General features: G+C 43.3%; 1 protein-coding gene across 12 annotated transcripts in view; it reads left to right on the forward strand.

Moving 5' to 3' along the window:
* Window positions 1-22,442, forward strand: part of OBSCN (obscurin, cytoskeletal calmodulin and titin-interacting RhoGEF) — a 209,583-nt gene that overhangs the window by 92,021 nt on the left and 95,120 nt on the right. For 2 of the 12 annotated variants that reach the window (XM_080383728.1, XM_080383730.1), the window contains exons 36-46: window positions 1,968-2,234; window positions 3,566-3,832; window positions 5,295-5,561; window positions 5,934-6,197; window positions 7,126-7,392; window positions 8,459-8,725; window positions 10,108-10,371; window positions 11,126-11,392; window positions 12,282-12,545; window positions 16,556-16,819; window positions 17,159-17,422. In XM_080383728.1, the coding sequence (XP_080239854.1) occupies window positions 1,968-2,234; window positions 3,566-3,832; window positions 5,295-5,561; window positions 5,934-6,197; window positions 7,126-7,392; window positions 8,459-8,725; window positions 10,108-10,371; window positions 11,126-11,392; window positions 12,282-12,545; window positions 16,556-16,819; window positions 17,159-17,422 (2,922 nt within the window). Of the gene's footprint in view, window positions 1-1,967; window positions 2,235-3,565; window positions 3,833-5,294; window positions 5,562-5,933; window positions 6,198-7,125; window positions 7,393-8,458; window positions 8,726-10,107; window positions 10,372-11,125; window positions 11,393-12,281; window positions 12,546-16,555; window positions 16,820-17,158; window positions 17,423-17,712; window positions 17,977-18,502; window positions 18,767-20,296; window positions 20,561-21,906; window positions 22,174-22,442 lie in introns of all 12 variants that reach the window. The other 10 variants (XM_080383731.1, XM_080383733.1, XM_080383724.1 and 7 more) reach the window with 9 other exon arrangements.

The following is a 22,442-nucleotide window of genomic DNA, read 5'->3' on the forward strand; positions in this document are numbered from 1 at the left end:
GTCTGTAGGAGATCCACCCAGCCTAAGATGTAATCTAGAGAAAGGATGAATCACCTTCTGAAGGTGTCTCCGCTGATGGCCCTCTCCAAGGAGGGAGCTCCACCACCACGTTTGTCTGGGTAACTGCTTTAGGCAGCCAAATTTATTGAGAGGAATGCACCCAAAAACTGTGATCGAGCAGAAGGGGCTGTCTAAAGAGTTGCTGTCTGAGCTGAAGCAAAATTTCTGTTCTTAGGCACAGGAGACCTTAGTGTCACTTCCCTGAACATGCTGGATAAGCACCGAGTACGTTAGGTCAGGGTTGGGTCTGAGCCGTTTCGGAACAGGGTTTATCTACTACCCGTGTTGTAATAACTCCTGCCTGCCTTGAGTGACTACCCCAGCCCACGGCTGAGGAGGAGCTTGGTATCTGTGAGCTAAATCACCCCTTCACATGGGCAGGTTTGAGCAGGTCCAGGTTGTTACTGGCACAGGCTATGTTTAGCCTGACCAGCGGATCTCCTGCATGCAAGGTGTATGTAACACACCTGGGAAGGGCAGGTTGGAAGCTGTACCTGGATTAGAGAAGTCAGTGTGACCAAAAAGCATTTGGGTTGTTGCAATAGTCAACCTGAACCTCAGAGCACGAAGAGGGAAGGCAAGATGCTCACAGTATTGATCTAGAGTGCAAAAAAGCCAGCTTAAGGCTGAGATCTGCTGTGCAGGGAAGGAGAAGACCTTGGTGGTGTAACAAAGAAGAAAGGTGATGGTTAATGGTCCTGATTTTCTATGTCTTTCTGTAGCACTAGGATGTTTTCCCAATGCTCGTTACACACCAAAGAAAGATCTGTGCTGGCTTCAGCAGGACCTGGATCTCACCCGTGATGAACAATTTTCTGTTAGCAGAAACCACATTTGTGATGTTACACAGCTGCCCTGTTTTTCCCTTCACACAGAAAGGTGTGATGGATGCAGGATTTAAACACACGGATTCAGACCACCAGTAGACCAGTAGACCACCAGAGTCAAGTCACAAGGGTGTCTACAAAAAATTACACTGTTGTACCTTTCGTTTATCTGTTAGGGTCAGATCAGAACAGCAGAATGCCAAAATAGCACAAAAAAAAAAAAAAGGAGAGAAAAAATGCCAGTAGCCACGTGCCACTGAGTGTCCCAAAGCAGAGGTAGAAGGGGAGCAGAACAGTCTGTAGTATTTCAATTAGCCACAGGACAGCTGTATCATGAATCAGTAGCTGACTTGCATATTTATAAGACAGCAGAAGCTAGGAAGAAATTGGTTTTTTTTTCATAAATGGAGGGGAAAACACTTCAGCTGAGGATTTTTTCCCAATAGGAGCCTTGCTTATGCTAGCTGACCTTAAAGCCTTGAATCCTAAGCTGACAGAGCCTGCACAGGGATCTCCACAGGGACCCTTTCACGTACAGCTGTGCTTTCCTCTCTGTTTGCTCTGTGCTGTTTCTAAGTCTGTATTCATGTCGGATAAAAACATGTTGTGGGTCTTTCTTATGAGAAATCAATACTGCTGGTCATGATAGAAAGTGCTTTGCCATTTCTCTGTGTCCTCTGTGTTACATGTGAGCTGACCTCGGTAAAGTTTTACGGTTTTTGTGCCAGTTGTCCAGCTCTGACCACCCATCTGCAGCACTGCAGCACACTGTGTCATTAATGGCAGTGCAGCAGCTGCCACTAATTTGATAATGACAATTGTAATAGTAGCAACATCTTCAATGGTGTATATAGTGGTTAAAAGGAAAATAAGCAGATGGTCTCAAATATTTGGGTTTTTTTTTTTTTGCTGCTGTAGAGCGCTGGCAGCCAGATGTGAGTTGTCAGAATCTGTTTACTGTTCACTAGTGCTTTTCCATTCCTGTGGTTTTCTATCTCAGTAATGGAATCTGAAACAAAAAGGGGAAAGTGATTTCCAAACTCCTGTGTTTCCTTAAACATTTGCAATATTCTTTTTCAGAAATACCAGTTCTTTTCAAGAAAGAGCTCCAAAATGAAGAAGTTAAAGAAGGGAAACAAGTCAAGCTGACCTGTGAGCTCAGCAAACCTGATACCCCAGTGAAATGGATGAAGGGAAGCACTGTTCTCTATGCCAGTGAGAAGTATGAATTCAAGCAGCATGGTACTGTGGCAGAGCTCATTATTCGAGATGTCAAATCAATAGACTCTGGAGACTATACCTGCAGCACTGGAGAACTGAAGACCACGGCTCGGGTGAAAGTAAATGGTAGGCAGAGTTAGAAACATTGCCACAGTTGCTTAATGCATTGCTTAATAGATAAAAAAAAATATCACATAACACTTCTTTTTTGTGGCAGTGCTATCTCCAAATTCATATGTAAAATTTAAAGGTAATCTTGCCTATTTGCGAACACTTGTATATATTTCATTCATTTAATCTCACATTATACCTCTGGGATTTAAAATCTGTAACTTCCCACTGGGCAACAAATAAGTGCAGAGGATTCATTTTCTATACCCTACGTGCCATAGCTCCTGACCTATCAGCTCTTTTACATGGCTGTGATCCAGACTTGAGTTAGAGATGAAGATGCAGAAGTGTTGGAGCACAAGAACGTGAGAACAGAATTGCAGGCAATTTGCAAATGGCAAATTGCAGGTGTCCAACTGATGTTTAGAACCCCAAACTCCTGAAACCATCTTTTTTAAAGGCTCTCGGATGCCATCTGCACTCCCAAATGCCTTAAAAAATACAGTACCTTTAGTAGTATAGCAAATGTAGTTGATGCTGGGGCAGAAAGCAGGAGAGATACAGGACATGAACACTGTCTCGGAGCCCTGCAGCAGCAGGGAATTTGTTAGGTGAGGATTCCCAGAAGACTCAGTAGGGATCCTTATTAAAAGTGAGAGAAACTTCCCCCATACTCCTAGGAGTCCACAGTGAGATGATAACATTGCAGGGAGAGGTTTCATCCTGCTCCCAAGCAGAATCATTTTGATGCCACGCAGCCAAGGGAGGGTCTAGGGCTGCTCTGCTCATTTGGAAAATGACTGGTTTTAAGATGTGACAGCTGATTGCATTCAGCTCTTGGGCCCCCAACATAAGAAGGACATGGATCTGTTGGAGTGTTACGAGATGCTCAGAGGGCTGGAGCATCTCTCCAGTGCAGACAGGCTGGGAGAGCTGGGGCTGTTCAGCCCGGAGATGGGAAGGCTCCAGGAGACACATTGTTCCAGCCTTCCAGTACTTAAAGGGGCCAACAAGAAAGCTGGAGAGGGGCTTTTTACAAGGGCTTGTTGTAGCGATAGGATTTACATTAGCTATTAGGAAGAAATTCCCTGTGAGCGCAGCAAGGCGTCAGCACAGGCTGCCCAGAGCAGCTGTGGGTACCCCAGCCCTGGCAGTGCCCAAGGCCAGGCTGGACGGGGCTGGGAGCTACCGGGGCTGGGGGAAGGGGTCTCTGCGCATGGCGGGGGTGGGACTGGGGGGGTCTTTAAGGGCCCTTCCAACCCAAAACTTTCTAGGATTTTATGATCATGGGCCACTTGGACAGCAGGTCAAGAGGGCATGTCCTAATCCCTGGTTCTGTGTTCTAGCTGTGCCTGTCCTTTTTAAACAAGCCCTGGAGAACACAGAAATGGAAGAAGGGAAATCTGTCTCCTTGCGCTGCGAGCTCACAAAAGCTGATGCCACTGTGGTGTGGAAGAAGGGAGAAGCCACGCTCCAGGCAAGTGCCAAATATGAAATGAAGCAGAAGGGGACAGTGGCAGAGCTGGTGATTCATAATACAGAGCCAGAAGATGCGGGAAGATACACCTGTGACACTGGAGACCAGCAGAGTACAGCCCAAGTCAAAATCCATGGTAGGAATAAGACACCTGCTTGTGACCTTTTGTTGTTGTCCTGGCCATGGTCCTGCTAGCCCCTGCACATCTATAGTGAATGTTGAGAAAAAAAGGGATCAGTACAAACAAAAGGCAGCTCTGGCTGGGACCATTGTGTTCTCTGTTTTCTAGGACAATAACTTTATGCTAAAACATAATAATCAAATATACCTGATAATGAAATATCTTTTCTTCTCTCTGAAATAATTCTGCTTTCTGCTCTGGATAGAGGCATTTGTCTGAGCTCTAAGCCAGGAGGTAAGAAGGGCCTCAGCTATACATTTTGTTAAAAAATATGTGATTCTTTTCTGCACTTTCTCAGCAAGTCCTTATGCACCTGTGACCAACAGCATTTGGGCAGCAGAATGGTAATTACTTTGATTTACTGATTATTAGAAAATAGTTGTTTTGGTTTTATTTCCTCCCAAACTCCTGGTGTGCTATTGTAAATGCAACTAGAGTCCTAGAAGTGCAGGTAGGTCAGAGCTTAACAGCTGTGCCAAGAGAATTAGTTTTGGCTTTAAGTCCCATGTGAGGTCACCAGTTGGTAATGATTCTCCTAAAGCAAAACGAGAATGCTTCATTCCTCAGCTGTGTCTGTGCTCATCAAAGAAAAGCTGAAGAATGTGGAAGCTGTGGAAGGTGGGGCAGCCACCCTGCGATGCCAGCTGAGCAGACAGGCTCCTGTGGAGTGGAGGAAGGGGCACACTCTTCTCCGGCCGAGTAAAAAGTACAAGATGATGCAGGAGGGCACGGTGGCTGAGCTGCAGATCCATGATCTGGACCCAAAGGATGCTGGAGACTATACATGTGTAGTGGGGAACCAAAAAACCACAGCAGCCTTGTCAGTGAATGGTAAAAAGTCAGAAATAACCTGTGAAACTCTGGAACATTTTGCCCCATCTTTTCCCTCCTCCTCTCTGTACATTCCCTCACACCACCTGCCGCCATGTCCTGCTTCTACTTTTTTCATCCTGCCACTCTTTCATGTTGCCCTGTCACTCCTTTCCCCGATCTCCATCCGTGATCAGCTTTCATTATGCCCAGTGTTGGATGTCTGTGTGTGTGTTGTGTTGTTGTCTTACCTTTCCTCAAGTGAAGGGTGCTGACATGCATGTAATTTTTCCTGAATTAGTATGGAAACATAAGATTCCTTGGAATTTTCAGTTAAGGAGGGTTCCTCACTTTTCATGATGAGGATGAGTGTGTCGTTTGTATGCATGATCCCAATCAAGATCACAAATACTTTGATTCCGACAGAACAATTTAATAGGGATTTCTTTTCGCCATCCACAAAAAAAAAAAAAGGCATGATGTGCTCAAAGGTTAATGCTGTTACAGTAAGGCTTAGGTAGTCATATGATGAATCATGATTCAGCCTCTGACCAGAGATCTGGGCAGGGTCTTGGGTTGCAATCCCTTTTCATTCTGCATTTCTCAGCCCTGCCAGTCCGTTTCAAAAAAGAGCTGAGGAACGAGGAAGCCACCGAGAGTGGGACGGCCACACTGCAGTGCGAGCTGAGCCAGGCGGTGGGCTCGGTCGAGTGGAGGAAGGATGGGAAGGTGCTGATGCCAAACGACAAATACAAAATGAGACAGGAAGGGCGTTTTGTTGAGCTGGTTATCCAAGACCTAGACCTGACAGATGCTGGGAGCTATACCTGCGTGTGTGGAGACCAGAAGACAACAGCTGCTTTGAGAGTGAATGGTAACTTCCACCTGTGTTTCTCATTAAGCCCCAAACTTGGTATATTTGACAGCATTTGCTGGTCATCCGAAGCTTGGTTGGTGTGATTCTGTAGAGGTTCCATGTTCTTGGCCCTGTAGTGCCAAAGTTGCCCTATTAGAGAATATTCCCTTATGCTTTTTTTGCTGAAGACAGCATGGCTATGTTGTATATTGTTTTCTCTAATCTCTTTCTTTCTGCTCTAGGAGGTTTTACCCCCCCTTTCAACTGTACCCACCTAGCAGTAGGGCGGTTTTGCTTAAATGTATGCACTGCAGCCCAGTAACTCACAGCAGAGTCCAGTCCTTTTTGATCTGGTGCTGATTCCTTCTCTGTTGGTATTGCATCCTTCAGCCTTGCCTGTCCTCTTCCAAGAAGAAATGTTGAACAAGGAAGCTACAGAGGGGGAGGCAGTCACTTTGCACTGTAAACTGAGCAAATCGGCCCCAGTTGAGTGGAGAAAGGGGAATACAGTCCTCAAGCCAAGTGAAAAATACAAAATAGAGCAGGAAGGTCCCTTTGCAGAGCTGATGATCCGGGATTTGGACTTGGCAGATGCTGGTGATTACAGCTGTGTGTGTGGAGACCAACAGACTACAGCTGCTTTGACAGTAAATGGTAAAAAGAAATTCTCAGCACGTACCCCAAGTAAACTGGTATAATTCCAAGATCTTTTCCTCTTTTTCTCCTGTTTCATCTGGTCCCTGTATACCTCTGTCCTCCCCCCTGATGATTAATTTTTCTATCCTGTTTTCCTTCACTCTCTCCTTTCACCTGATGCCTCCTTGCTGTGCTGTTTGCCTTCCTAGGGACTATGTTCAAATGACAAGTGGAGTACAGGTCCCCAAGTCAACACAATCTTCCTAGTCCTGTGTAGCTGCTTGTTTAAAAGTTTTCCCATAGGGATTGACCAAAAAGTGGGAATGATAATTTACTTTTTGTAACTTAGTAGACTGTTACACTTGTTGCTTCTAAAAGGAACATGTTTTCATCAGTGTAGGATGCTCCACAAGGACTGTCTTCATGAAAAATAGCCTTTTTATGCTCCTGCTATTCCCAGACCTTTTTTACCAATTTTGGCTTAACTCGTCCAAAGCATATACTTTATCTCTGCAGAAAGCTGACAGCGTGTTTGTAATTGCTCTGTTTTAAGGAGCTCTATTTATAAAAATACAGACAGTGCCATGACTCAGGTACTTCTGTAGAACTACTGTTTTTCTCAAGGGAAACAAAAAGCTCTGGATCTCACATTGAAACACAGCCTTTAATTTTACCCGTGTGATTTTATGGTGTATGAAGTACAGGCTTGTCAGCTAAGTTTGCCTATAAACAAGCTTGCTTTAAAAGCAAGTTCTGAAGTGTGAGGACCAAAAAATTAAAAATCAGACTGAAATGTCTTTTGAAATGTTAGAGATTGGAATGAAATCCTGGAGTGTGAAGGTCTTGTGGCTTCAGTGACGTGCAGGTTCAGGGAGATAAGAGGGTGAGCAGGTGGGTCAGGCTTTCTTGGTGTTGATGCTGTGTCCGTATTGCATTTACTCTGCAGTTCTGCCTGCTCTTTTCACCAAAGAACTGACAGATGAAGAAGCCACAGAAGGTAAAAGCGTGTCTCTGCAGTGTGAGCTGAATAAGGCTGCTGCTAACGTGGAGTGGAAGAAGGGATTCAAGACGCTCAAATCAAATGACAAATACAAAATGAAGCGCAAAGGTGTTGCTGCTGAGCTTATAATCCAAAATCTAGAAATGACGGACGCTGGAAATTATTCCTGTGTGTGCGGAGACCAGCAGACTATGGCAGTTTTAACAGTACATGGTAAAACAAACAAACCAAGATACATACTAAAAGTAACTGTCCCATTTGCTCTGTTCATTTGAACAGATGCGTTGTTACCCTTCCGTCTCCCTCCTTCTGTCAGACCCTTATCCACAGCCCGCTGATGCCGATGCTCCCATTGGCGTCAGCACAGCCGGGGTGCATGGCACAAGAGAGGTATCAGTGTGCAAGCTCAGAGTATAAGCAGCCAGGGTTGCTGCTACTCTTTTAATTAGGGTCCATCATTTTGCTTTTCCTTTGAAAGTTCCTTTATTAGACTCCCCATTATGCTCACACCCATTCGAATGGGCTGCCTCAAAGGGATTGTGACTTAGGGATTTTAAGGTTTCATAAAATTCCGAAAGGTGAGGTTATTCCCTGGAATCTTGTTCTTATACTCCATTCTTGGGAAAATGGGATGCTTTTATATGTATGGGCCAGTTGTCATTGCATTCCGTTACTGTCCTGTGTAAAGCAAGGCCAGACCCTCCAAGGGATGGCCATTATCAAGGAGAACTTTGTTTTTTACTGCAACTGACATGTTTGAAAGGATATGTCTGTTCAGCTGAAAATGTTTGTTTCCTCACCATGTATTGAAATGAACAATTTCATTTCAAACTGACATTAAGAATGAAACTCCAGTGTTTCATTATTTTTAATGTACAATATCTTTTTGTTTGTTTCAATACGTAAAACCAGCAAACATCCTTCCATTATGGTTTAAAAAGTCATATAAGAAAACCAATTTTTTTCAGAAATTTCGAAGTAGTATCTATTCTTTTTGCTTGAAATTTCATAGGAAAAAATTGGACTTTCTACCTGTATTTGTATTGATTTGTTGACTCTGAGTACATGTGAAATACCTCTATGGATTATTGCAAGCACTGAATCCTTTGCTGGTGATGACATTTCTTTCCTCATACTGATTTGTGGAGACAGTTGAGAATCTATGTTCTTGTGTTGATAAAGCAGCGCAAGATAAGAGGGAAAAGGAAAATGAAACATCGATGTTTAATTTCGACTTTTTGGAGCATTACATCTCACTGCTCATGTTGCTGTCCTTCAGCTTTGCCTGCATTTTTCAAAGAAGGATTGAAGAACAGAGAAGCCACAGATGGTGCAACAGCCACTCTGCACTGTGAGCTGAGCAAGGTCGGTGTCCCGGTGGAGTGGAAAAAAGGGGACAAGACACTCAAACCGAGTGATAAGTATAGGATGAGACAAGAAGATTCTGCTGCAGAGCTGTTGATCCGAGATCTGGTGGTAGAAGATACAGGAGAATATACCTGTGTGTGCGGAGATCAGAAGACCTCGGCTGTCTTGACAGTCCATGGTAAAAAAGCCGTTCTCTGTTATGATAGCGGTATCTCAAGGACATCCCTTTTCTCTGAGAGGTTTCTTTCCCACTTACTTTGATGTTTTGATTCTGTAGCATTTTCTTGGTCTGCTGGCTGCGTTTCTTCCCATCTCCCGCTCTCTGTTAGTTTGAAACTGATGGATTTAGGGCAAAGTAGAGTCGTGAGAATTTCTCATCTTAGTCTTCACTTTTTAAGAGTGAAACAGGCACCTGTATGTAAGGCCAAGAGTGACAAGACCTCCAACAGTGAGGTTATTCTCGGAGGGTTTATCATTGTGTCTCACTGATGTCAGTGGGTTTCAGTGCTTAAATTGAAAGAAAGTTCTTTAAAAATGCTGAGCTCAATTAGTGAGAGGTTTCTCCATTCAGGAATGACTGTCCACCTCTTTTGCAAGACTTTGATATATTCTGCCAAGGAAATGGTTCTTTCCAAAAAACCCCACCCCAAACTGTTATTCCAGAAGAAGCAGTTCACATACAGTCCCAATAGATCATAGAATCCTAGAGTGGTTTGGGTTGGAAGGGACTGTAAAGACCATCTAGTTCCAACCCCCTGCCACGGGCAGGGACACCTTCCCCCAGCCCAGGTGGCTCCCAGCCCCGTCCAGCCTGGCCTTGAACACTTCCAAGGATGGGGAAAGAATAGGTTTTATTTGAGTTGTATCTTAAGGATAAGATGCTTCTTAAGGACAGGGGCAAAACTGGGGAGGCAAAATGCTCTTCTCAGATTTTCTGCATGCTTTTACTTCCTCTTCATTCTCCCAGCTGGAGGTACTTTTGTTCCTCCTCTCCTCTGAGCTAGCGCTTTCTTCCTTGTGCAAGTCGCTTCCTTTTTACTTTAGTAAAAGCACCCCACAAGGCAACTTCTTGAATGCCACTAACCCCCCCTGCCCCTCCCTGTATTCCTGCTATTATAGCCATTATGTTCTTGAAAATTGTGGCTTAAAGGTGCACTTGAAGCTACATTACTAATTTGTTTCTGGCCCAGAAAGAAAAATGATGGCGTCAGGAAAGGTAGAGATCTCCAGCTAGCAGTGCTGTCATCCAGGGTGATGACTTTCAAGCAGAAGTCATGTCATTAACATTCAAGATAGATGATTTCAGACTGAAATAGGTAGGAGAGGACTACTGGAATTAGCTGGGAAGTGATAAGCATGCTGCATAAGTCAATGTTAGAAGCAGGTCACGGTGGCAATTATCCTTGTGAGATCCTGCAGTAGTTTTCTAGTAGATGCAGTTTTCAAGACTATGATTTGTTTCCCTGTAACAGGGAAGGGCTGGCCTCAGGACCTAGCTTTACGTCCCTTGAGGTCCGATTAACGGTTTGACGTCCTCTCTGTTTATATTACATCCCGTAGCATTGCCTGCACTGTTCAAAAAAGAACTTGTCAGTATGGAAGCCACAGAAAATGGGATGGCTGTTCTGCAGTGTGAGCTAACTAAACCCGCTCCGGTGGAGTGGAGGAAAGGGCACAAGGTGCTCAAGCCTAGTGAGAAGTACAAAATGAGACTGAAGGATACCATCGCTGAGCTGACAGTCCACAGCCTGGAGGAACAAGATGCGGGAGATTACACATGCGTGTGTGGAGACAAGATGACTACTGCATCCCTGATGGTGCATGGTAAAATACATAAGTTTAATAGGAGTTTTCTGCTTTGACATTGGTGATTTCATGCAGGATCACAAACTGGTCTTAAGCCCATCTATTATTTTAAGTTGCTATGACAGCTGTATCAACCACTGGGATTATCTTTCACTGAAAATCCTTCGCTTAGGACTGATAAATAGTATCATACACTCTTTACAGTCCCTGCCCTTCCCTGTTAATGGAATATGGAAGTGGATAATGAAGCCCTTGGTGAAGTCCAGTCATAAATAGCACTTGTAGTATTTCCATTAATTAATTTCTTTAGGTCACGTCACTGAGATTTCACTTGTTGTTCTTGAATGGAATTGAAGGGTGCTGTGGTATGACAACAAATGAGAAAGGCAGGCGAGAACGATATGTTGCAGCCTGTAATTTTAAACAACATAGCATTAATTTTAATTGTTAATCTGATCTTAAAACAGAGGTGTGCATAGTTCTTTGAAAGCTTGGGATCAGCTTTCTCTTGTTATGTCTTAAAATGCCTTTAAAGCATACCCTCTAGTACTGAAATTATAGTTTTACAATGTTGATTTCCAAATCAGTTGTGACATGCTGAAGGTGCTGTGTTGCAAAGCATAAGGCAGGGATGCCCCTGAAACCATCGTTTGCCTCTCGGGTACTGGTATTCTAAAACTTTTAGAGATTAAAGGGGTTTAATCCAGTGGAGCAGTCAAGACACTGTATTTCCCCAATTTTAAAGTGCTCTCTTTTCACCTGTGATCTTCAGCCCTTCCTCCGCATTTTACAAAAGAGTTGAAGAATGTGGAAGCCACAGAAAATGGCATGGCCACTTTCTGCTGTGAACTGAACAAGCCCACAGCTGCTGTGGAGTGGAGGAAAGGAGACAGAGCCCTGGGGACAGGTGACAAGTTCACCATGAGATGCGAGGGCACAACTGCTGAGCTGGTGATCCGTGATTTAGATCTGACAGATGCTGGAGATTACACATGCTGTTATGGAGATCAGAAAACCACTGCTGCACTAAAAGTGAATGGTAAAAAAAAAAAAAAAAAAAACAACAACAAAAAAAACCAAAAACCCAAAAAAACCCCAACCTAACCCCCCCCCCCAAACCCAAACCAACAACAAATTAAGTGGATTATTTTCAACCAGCTGGTTGTTGTGTTGTTTTGTTTTGTTTTGTTTTGTTTTTTTAAGAGCATAGTGGTATCAGCTTCGAAATTACAGCACTGTTTCTGATGAACTTAGCAACATGTGGCTGGACATGGGCATAAATGCCTGAATGCACTTGTCATATCAGGCACAGATCAGGTGTTCATGGCAAAAAATTCAGATGTTCATTTCTTTGATGCTCATATTCAGTAATAGTTGCTAAAAAAGGAAAATTGTATTTGTGATGTTGGTTGTAAAGATGTTACAATTGTAAAGTTGAGAATATTGCAGTTTGGTGATGAGATTTTTGATACAGTTTTCAGTGTTTCAGAATAATTTGATGGTCGAGTTTTGCTGAACCACTATCTAAGAAGAAATCTCATGGAATAGTGAGATTGATGCCTCAGTTATAGTTTCATTTATGAACTTTTTCAGTAATGATTTGACTTAGACACTCTACTTAGGCTTTATTTTCCACTGTGTCAGGCAATACTCAAAGTAAGGCAGAGCTCAGTCTTGCGGAGTCTGAGGAAGTTGGCTGATATGGTTCTCCATTTCATGCCTTAGACTGTACCGTAAAAAAAGCTCTGACTTATAAATAAGGTGTTGTCCAGCTTTCCAAAGTCACTGTTTTATGGTTCTTAGAGTGGTTATCAATCCTACTTGATTAGGGAAGGCTTTGTTCGTCACATGTGGTTGACAGACCACAGATAAATGGTTGCTTGAATAGCTGCCGTGGTCATACATTCTGCTCGTTTTGAACTCCTCAGCCTTGCCTGCGCACTTCAAGAAAGAGATGGAGAATGAAGAAGCCACAGAAGGTGAAACAGCCACTCTGCAGTGTGAGCTATCTAAGGCTGCCTCGGTGGAGTGGAAAAAGAAACATAAAGTGCTCAAATCGAGTGAAAAATATACTATGAGACAGGAAGGTACTACAGCACAACTGTTGATCCATGCTTTAGAAGTCAAGGATGCTGGGGAGTACACCTGTGTGTGTGGAGACAAGAAGACTACTGCAGCACTGACAGTGCATGGTAAAGAAAACAAAAATGGGACATTTTTGTGTGATGTTTCTCCTGCCTCCTCTGCAAACCTCAGTACTGACACACAATCATTCTTTCTCTAATCTTGCCATCGTTAATTATGTTAGTAACAGAGTTTCTTGATTTATGGTGATTTTTATCTAATTCTAAGTAGAATTGTAGTCCCATTGATTATACTAACATTTTCCCTGTTTTCTTCTCCTTGCTCTTGTTGGTGCACGGCTGTACTGCTTTGCACCACACTGAAGGATGCCACATGCTTGCATTCTTTCTTCTACTTTTGATTTGAGCCTAGAGAGATGGAGCAGCAGGAACATTCATACTTCCTAAAAAAAAGCAATCTTAGATTTCAAATTACCTTAGGATTTGACAGGTGATTTTAAATAATGCAAACAAAACTGGAGTCAGTGCAACTTTTCTATATGACTCCGACCAAGGCTCATGTAGGTTTGTACTCTGGTATTGCAGAATACTCAGCATTATAGTGTGAGTACTTCATGGTCCTCAGTCAACTCCATCAGCAGAATTCCCTTGGAGGAGAGGGAAACATTATTTCCACTGTTCATACAGGCCAGTAAGGAGTAGTTTCAGCCCTCTCTCTCACCTGGAAATTCAATAGGTCAATGAGTCAATTGCTTTACTGCCCAGAATTTATCTTCATATTTACCAATTAAAGAAGGATGATTCGTCTTGAATTTCCAATTTAACCATGGAAAATAGAATTGTAAAGGACCTCTACACGTCTTCTAGTCCATCTTTGAGTCCCAAATTGCCATCACCTCTATCTAGCCAGCCTGCACTTAAACACCTTCAGTGGTGAAGAATCTGCAGTTCCCTTGGATGCTCATTCCACTGCCTAGCTGTCATTACTGCCAGAAAGTTCTTCCTAATTTCAACAGAAGTCTTTTTCAAGCTGGCTTAAGTCATTAATTCTTGTTCCATATCCTGTAGAAATGGAGAAATACTTGCATTTTTCATCTTTGTGAAACTATTTTACAGATTTTAAAACTTTCATCGTGTCTCCCTTCTGTCACCTCATTTCTGGACTAAGCATCTTCATTCCTTTTTCTCTTTCTTCACTAGTGATGTTTGCTAGATTTCAGATCATCTTTGCTGCTTTCTGGAACATCTTCAGTTAATCCACATCTTTCTAGAACTGTGGTGGCCAAAAGCAGACACAGCGCTCCATTTGAGGCTTTGACAGAGTAGAGTAGGATGGAAGGACTTCATGTGTCTTGCCTATGACACTCCATTTTATACATCCCTATTATGGTGATTGCTTTATTCACCTCAGACTTGCATTTTTCTACTTGCATTTGGTCCATGATCTCTTGCAACCCCAAATACATCTCCGCAGATCTGCTGCCTGTTGTTCTCCATCTAGTATTTGTTGTCGGTTGTTCCTGAATAGAGTGTTTTGTACCTGCTTTTGCTGAATTGCAGCCTATTTTTTCATCACTACTTATCAAGATCTCCGATATCCTGATCTAGTTTAACAAAGCGCCTTCACCTTCTTTCCCTTCCCACCCTGAGATCATTTTCAAAGGTAATGACAACTCTGCCTTTCATTGTCAAGTCACTAAAGAAAATGCTGAATAATACTGGACTCCAGAGTACCAAGGAGTTCTGTTCAACTCATTCTTCCATTGTGAGTGTAAATCACAATTGAATATTCTTTGACTGTGGTTTTCAAATCAATGCTTCCTACTATAGTTCCACCTATACTAAGTTAAAGTAAGCTTTACCAAAATAAGTGAGTGTACAGCATCTACTGTGTCTCTCTATCAGTGAAGCTTATTAATCTATGTCAAGAAAAATTACACTGGTCCACTTCTTCATAAAAAGAAACCCTCTTGGCAAGTCCAAGTGTATTGCTACAATATTTTCCGAAGAATTACAGTTAAGCTGAAATGGCCATAACTCCTTGGATCCTCTCTCGCCCCCCCCCCCTCTTCTCTGTTTGTCCAAGACAAGCACTGTGAATGGGATTCAGCTTGTAGATCAAGGCTGGTGAGTATTCCTAAATTCACATTTTTGTCAATGGAGACCTAGTCAACACAGCCGATGGAAGTCAGGGAGACAGCCAGTTCACCTTACAGTAGACATCAGCAGATAGCTCTCTTGGCTCCATTGACTTTACCTGGACCTTTCTTGACTGCCTAGCAGCTTAGACTCTTGGTTTACATGGTAAGAACTAAATGTGAATATTTCAATATGTAAGACTTTTTCTATTTTTTTTCTGTACTTGTAGAGTATCACTCATTCTCTTTGATTTCTCCAGTGTAACTGTTAATGTCTGATATTGATTGAGCCTGTAGCTTAAGTATTCCAGGACAAATTTCATCACACCAAGGTGCTTCAAGAATATTCAGTTTACTTAAATATTTTCTAATAATTTTTTCCCCTGATTCTAGCCAGAATTCCTGTTACTTCCTTAGCTGTCATTAACCTTTACTATTAAAGAAGAAAAAGGTATTAAGCACTTCAGCTTTCCTCATGTGTCTCACCAACAATTTCCATTCCTGAAAGAGAGACAGACCAACTTCTCCCTTGTTTTTCTTCCTTCTAATCTACTTCAGAATGTCATTGTATTATTTCTGGTTTTCTGGTTCAGGGGTTTGCATCCTAATATTCTGATGCAGAGAGCCACAAGTAGGACTGTGAGCAAAGAACACAGAAAGCTCCTGGCCTAGTGACGTGTCACCCAGTTGCTGGATTTGACTACATACAGCTGTGTCTGGAGATACTTGATATCAGCATCATTTTGCAGATTACCTTTCAGCCCCTCTTTCATGGTGGTCTCTTTGTCCATGGGGTGATGGAGTCCAGGAATGGGGAACTGCCCTTGACCTTCTTAAGACATGCAGGGAGCCTGGCCTTTCTGGGTTTGCCTCTACATTCTGTAGTATTTCTTTCGCATTCATCTAAACCTCCTGTATTTTATAGGTCTCTGGAGTTTCAGGAGAAACGCAAACTGAAGATTTTGTGATTTGGGCAGGCTATTCCTGATGATCCTTGTGAAGTAGTCTTTGTAATTATGCCCTTAATATTGTTTCTTTGAGGATTTTTCCACTGTCTCGAACTACCTTGTTCTTTGTTTGCTTCAGCTTGATCATAAGTAACAATTCTTGACTCATTATAGCTTCCTTTCTTGTTGCCTGCATAATTTCCTTTTGCTTTTCTCCATCATTACTTCTTCTAAAAATTGATGAACTTTCCTGCTTCATAATTGGTGACTGCCCCGTCATCTTCCACATCCGTTATCTCAAATACTTATTTCTTGCTGGTCAGTCAGGAATTGGAGATCCTCCTCTCCTGCTCTTTCATCTCTATTCTATATGCAAAAGTGGTTCCCACCCCATTCCCAAGGCTTAGCAGACATTGCCCCATCCTGCTGCTCCCACAGTACATATGACCACGTGACCGTCCAGTCTTATGCTCTGAATGATCCTATTAGTTGTTCCAAAAGGGATGGGGTGTTAGGATGCACCGGAACTTGCTGATGGGAAGGTGTTATCACAGATTCCCACAATGGAGACATCGTCCTTCTTTTTGCTTTTTAGTGTTACCCAAGCACTTTCAAGAGGTCTCTCTGATTCTGCTCTTCACCCTCATTTTAGCTCTCAGGCTAGGTCTGTAAGCATCCTTAACACGTAAGGTAAAACTTTTTCATTTTTTTCCTTTAGTTTTTTTTTCCCTGAACACGGTGGAACCTTCTATATCAATTTCCCAGGCTGAATTATACCAAGAAAGTTAGTTTTGACCATACATGAAGCTTTCCCATTCCTGCTGTGTATTCTCTATACATATCTAAACAAATCAGCAAATTTACCCGCTGTATAAGACCCTCTTGTGTCTACGATACAAAGGAGTTTCTTCCTTCTGTGAGATAATCCTCATGTCAATAACTAGGTGTGGATAGATACTGATAAACATCAGGTTCATTTTTTTGGTGGCCAAAACCCACTTATTGTGAAAATGTTTGCTCCTCTGTTTCTCAGCCCTTCCTGCTCTCTTCAAAGAAGAGTTAAGAAATGAGGAAGCCATGGAGGGTAAAGCAGTTGCCCTGCGCTGTGAGCTGACCAAGACCGCTTCAGTGGAGTGGAAAAAGGGACACACAGTACTCAAACCTAGCGAGAAATACAAAATGAGGCAGAAGGATGTCACTGCAGAACTGGTGATCCATGATCTAAATGAGAGTGATGCTGGTGATTATACCTGTGTGTGTGGGGATAAGCAGTCCACAGCTTCCTTAGTAGTACACGGTAATAACCCATTTCATCTAGATGTCCTCACTAGCAAGCTTATGGTTTGAATTCATTTTTTTATCTGTGTTCATTGTTATCTCGGCATAGTTCCTCTGAGTTTGACTTTGCATGTCATAGTCATGAGATTAATTCGCATTTTGTGGTTTAAAGGAAAAAACCTTCACCCCAGTTCCGTATACTAAATGGTTTTTAGGACCTGGTCCCTAAAACAGATGCAAGATCAGGCCCAAAGACAGCTCTTCAGTGATACCCTTGCCTTTCCTTCCTCACCCCTGCCCTTCACCAGGAGGCTGTGTTTGCTGCTCCGTGTTAACCCTCTGCCTATTGCATCCTCAGCGCTGCCTGCACGCATCAAGGAGAGTCTGAAGGAGGAGGAGGTAACCGAAGGTCAAGCAGCCACTCTGCGCTGTGAGCTGACCAAGGTTGCTCACGTAGAGTGGAGAAAGGGCAGCAGTTTGCTCAAAGTCAGCGACAAATACAAAATGAGGCAGGAGGGCACGGTCATGAAGCTGCTTATCCATGACGTAGAACTGAAAGATGCTGGAGAATACACTTGTGTGTGTGGAGAACACGAGACAACAGCTGCCTTGATAGTGCATGGTAAAAACATATATCTGTATTATTGTGTATTTCTCTGCCGGGTCATCGGTGTTGGTTGTGTGTTCACCTGTGGCTGGATTTGGTTCTTTAAATTTGTAAGCTGTCTCTAAGACCTGGTTGCATCCAGGCTGCTTTTTTCTTTCTGTCTGTTGGTTTGTCCAGTGTCCCAGAATTAGGAGGAAAGGAAACTTTTCACCCTAAAATGTTCTCTGCTGTACCGCCCCATCCCTCCAGTCACCTGTATGCCACGTGTCATTTTTGATGTTCTTTGTCTGTTTTGTGACCTTCAGCCCTGCCTGTGCTTTTCAAAGAAGAACTGAAGGACCTGCAAGCCATGGAAAGCCAAACAGCCACCCTGCGCTGTGAGCTGACCAAGGCTGCTGCTGTGTCATGGAAGAAAGAAAACAAAATACTCAGGGCAAGTGAAAAATACATCATGCGGCAGGATAATGCCCTTGCTGAGCTGGAGATTTGTGATCTAGAGCTGCAAGATGCGGGAGATTACACCTGTGTGTGTGGAGACCAACACACCACAGCTTCTCTGACAGTGAATGGTAAATTCATCTTGCAGATGACTGTTTATTTCTCTGAAACATCCTGTTGCTGTACAAATTGTTCACCTATCAGCCCTTTCCTAGGAATTAATTTGTATTCAGGAAAGGAGAACTTCTCATTCTGACATTTAATTTGGGTCTGATTTTCCTGAAAAGGGACCTGAGCCCATGACTGTTTCTCCATGCAGACTAACTGCTCTGTTGTAAGTTTAAGGGAATAGGGCCTAGGAAATGCTCCTGTTAGACCAGCTGAGATGTCCTGCCCCCATGAAGGCTGGCCCTGCGAGAAATTCCTTAGATTGCATCTTGAAACCATCCAGCCTCTTGTACTTTGTCAGCTCAGCACTACTTTTCTTACTGTCATAGCTGGATTTAGTTTCCCAGGTCATCATAGCGATAACCTCAACCTCAGTGGCCAAAGACCACAACTTGGCCAGATTTGAACTTCAGATGAGAATTCACGATGCTGATCACAAATGCAGAGGTCTTGGTTTAAATACACTGTCTACTGGCTTTCCATTCCCAGCCCTGCCGGTGCTTTTCAAGGAAGAACTGAAGAATGAAGAAGTCCAGGAAGGAGCATCAGTCTGTCTGTGTTGTGAATTAACCAAAACAGCTCCAGTGCAGTGGAAAACAGGGTCCAAAGTGCTCAAAGCAAGTGGCAAATATCAAATGAGACAGCTTGGCACCACTGCAGAGCTGGTCATTTGTGACCTAGAAGTAAAAGATACTGGAGATTATATCTGTGTGTGTGGTGACCAGAAGACAACAGCAACCTTAACAGTTCATGGTAAAAAGACCTTATTAAAACTGATAAATAGCTCTGTAGATAGACATCACTGAAATTCAGCTGTTTCTGCCTGGGTCAGTAACTTGTCTTTGATTTTATCCCTTTCTCTTCTTTCATTCTATGTAGAGCTCATTTTTTACTCAGAATAGCTCAGGGCAAATTTTTGGATCACTATTAATCTGTCCCCCTTGAAAAGGACAAAACGAGATGTTCCTTTTTGTCTATATCTCCTCTTCTTGGACATTTATATTTTCCAGCTCTTTTCCACCTTTCATTCCCCTGGTTCACTTCAGCCAACCACAGTTTTCTCCCAAACACACACTTAGGGTCCATCAGGCCCTCTGCTCCCCGAGCTCTGCTCAAAGGAGAAAGGGGGTGGGGGGTGGGGGGGTGGGAGGGGAGCGGAGAAGGGGAGCAGGAGGAGGAGGAGATGTGGCTCTGCTGTGTGACCTGCCCACGGTTGCTCTGAGGGTACCAGAACCTTTAACCAAGTCAGACAGGCAGAATGAGATACCAGTTACCATTCCAGAGCTCCTTACCCCTAACCTAGATCTGAAGGATGCCGGGGTCTGCACCTCTACATGGGGGCCAGGGCTACCTCGACATTTAGGGGTTAAAAAAAACCCAACACACCAACACAGGTTATTAGAAGTTATACTCTTTATCCTGCTAGCTCCCAATAAACCAACCCATACATAAATCCTTGTGTTATGTTAATGATCTCATTACCTGATCTTCTTCTTCCCTCTGATTAATGAGCATCCATCTTAATGGACTAACAGTCCTTAGCTCTGAGGGGCTTACTTGGTCAGGGATCCAGTTCTGTTCCCTCCAGCTTTTTCCAGAAAACTTCTGACCCTCCCCTGGGCTTTCCTGAGACGCAGGTATTTTCTGAGGCATATGGGGAGCCCTGTTTGCATTCCATACTCTCTTACAGTAGCTGTGCACAAGGCACTTTTGTGGGTGACCATTAAAAATTCATTTTCCTGAAGGTTATTTCCTGCAGATTATTCTGTCTTTGGGTGTTACAGTTTTCAAAATGGAAACCAGTAAGGATCTCAAATTCTTATTACATGTAATGGCCCTTCAAACTTCAATTTAAAACTGGAAGTCATTTTATTTTGAAATCTGGCTGCTTTCATGTAGATGGAACTGTAAGTTTTTAGTAAAAACAAACCATAAGATAAGAATACCCACCTCCAAGAAAATCATACCTGAATAGGTAAAATAGTACTGTATCCAGCAGTGGTGTTTGACCCGAGATCTGGATCTTTCTGTATTGTTATTTTACCATGAAAACCAGCAGACACCCAGGGGACTGGTCCCTGATGGTAAGTGAAACCCCGTCACACCTGAATAAGGATGCTTTCAGAGTTCCTGAACGTTGCTACAGCTGAGCATGCCTATAATGGGTTGAGAAAAGGAGGAATGAAGGGAAGTAATCCCAAGCATTTAAAAAAAAAAAAAAAAAGAAATAGGGATTTTAATTCTGGTTTTCTGATGACCATTTGTCCATGTTGCATCCTTCAGCTCTGCCACCACTCTTTAAGGAAGAGCTGAAGAACAAGAAAGCAGAAGAAGGTGGAGAAGTCACCCTGCACTGTGAGCTCACCAAGGCTGCTCTGGTGGAGTGGTGGAAGGACCAGAGGATTCTTAAAGCGAGTGATAAATACGAAATGAGGCAGGAAGGGACCAAGGCAGAGCTGGTGATTCATGAAATAGCTGAGGAGGATGCAGGAGACTACACCTGTATGTGTGGAGAGCACCAGACTACAGCTGTCTTAACAGTACAGGGTAAAAAAACTACCTTGACCTCCTAACTGGAAACATCTGTCCACTACTAGAAGGTGTTTGATTTGCCGTGTCTGTCTTTCCAACCTCATTAGCTGTCCATTCCTTTGAAAGCATTCCCTGCCCTTGACCTGCAGGCTGTGTATCTCGGAAAATACTGGTCTGCATTTTTCTGTGCCATCCTTCTGTCTTTTCCTTTTCTTAAACACAATCCTGGTATCCCTTCATCTTTCCCTTCTGGCATTCCTTTCCTGGTATATAAACTCACTGTTCTTTTGTCTTTGCTTTCCTTTATTTATCCTCCAAACCACAAATCTTTTTTTTTCTTCACCATTTCTTTCTGGCATTTTTAATACCTATCATTTTAATGTAGTACAGGGTATAAAAAGCAATATCCAGAATAAGGCTGTGTTATCATTTCTTCTGTACTGAGTTATGTTTATATTGGGGTTTGTGCCCATAACCTCCGTCTTCATTGCACAAAGCTAGATTTGCATTGGAGACTGATTTTCTAAGAAGGAAAGAATTCCTTCTGTGACCTCCTCCTGGTTTTGTTTTGTTGCAAGAACTGGTTGCTGTGCAAACAGAACTGGTGTTTCAGCTTGACACTGCTGGAGATGGGAAATGTGCCAGATCAAGGAGGCTAGCTTTGGTTTCTAGCCTGGATATTTTAACTTAGAGGTACTACGATGGAGTGAGATGCTAATTTGGGATCTGAGATACCCAGCCTTCTTAAACAGGTGGAATATCCCATTATCCCACCAAGTTAATAGAGGGATATATGTGAAAGTCACCAAACCTATGTCAAGGACACAAATTGCAATGGGTACTAGAATTAAACGGGGAAAATACGTTTTGAGACAAGAACACAGGCTGGGATTCAGCATCTGGAGGTTTTATTTGTCATCAAGAAGAATCAGTGAGCCCTGGCTGCATCTTTGCAAGGGTATCTCAAGGCAGAAGGAATAATGATGAGTAAGGAGCTGTGCCAATACCTCAGCACAGCTGCTCTGTAAGTAGGAAGGAGGAGTACAAAGGCAGGACGTTTGTGGAAGACACCAACACGTGTGAACTAAGGAGCTCGGAGATTATATTCTTAGTTTCCCTCGTGTGGAATCTGGTAGAAAGCAAGTGTAAATCTTTTGAGGACAGTGCAAGTTACTAGTAGGAAGCCAACATAAACTCAAAAGGGTTAGGGTATGTTCCCACTAGGAGGTTTTCATTTCTCTTTCCTCTATTGCTAATGCTTGCCCTACCATAACCTTCACAACTTTCCCCTGTCGCTTCCTACTCTCTCCCATTCCCGGAGATATCCTCAGCTTGTAATACTTTTTACCTGCATCCTTCAGCCGTGCCTCCGTTTTTCCAAGAGGAAATGACCAGCAAGGAAGCAGTAGAAGGTGGAACGGCCACGTTGCACTGTGAGCTCAGCAAGGCGTCTGCCCATGTTCAGTGGAATAAGGGCCATCGCGCCCTCACCTCGGACAACAAGTACAGCGTGAGACAGGAGGGCTGTGTAGTGGAGCTGGTCATTCATGATTTAGACTTGAGTGATACTGGAGATTATACCTGTGTGTGTGGAGACAAGACCACCACAGCTGCCTTAAGAGTGCATGGTAAAGTAATCCTTAGGGCTGAGGTCTTCCAGCCCTTAGACCTGCCCAAGTCTCTGTTGCTATTGTCCGTTCCCATTCCCCTTCCGTTTGCTTGGGCTTTTGTCTTCCTCCGGGCTTTGCTTGTGTGCTTCCTCCTTGTGTTAGAATTGGGAAAAGATCGTTGGTGTTTGCCCTCCTCCACTGTTCTCGTTCTTCCCACTCTCCTTGCCCTGATGCAGTGTCCAGGGAAGTCAGGGGAGATTTTACCACTGTGTTCCACTGACCTGGAT

This window comes from Falco punctatus (genome assembly GCF_963210335.1).
Source record: "Falco punctatus genome assembly, chromosome: 4".
Lineage (NCBI taxonomy): Eukaryota > Metazoa > Chordata > Aves > Falconiformes > Falconidae > Falco > Falco punctatus.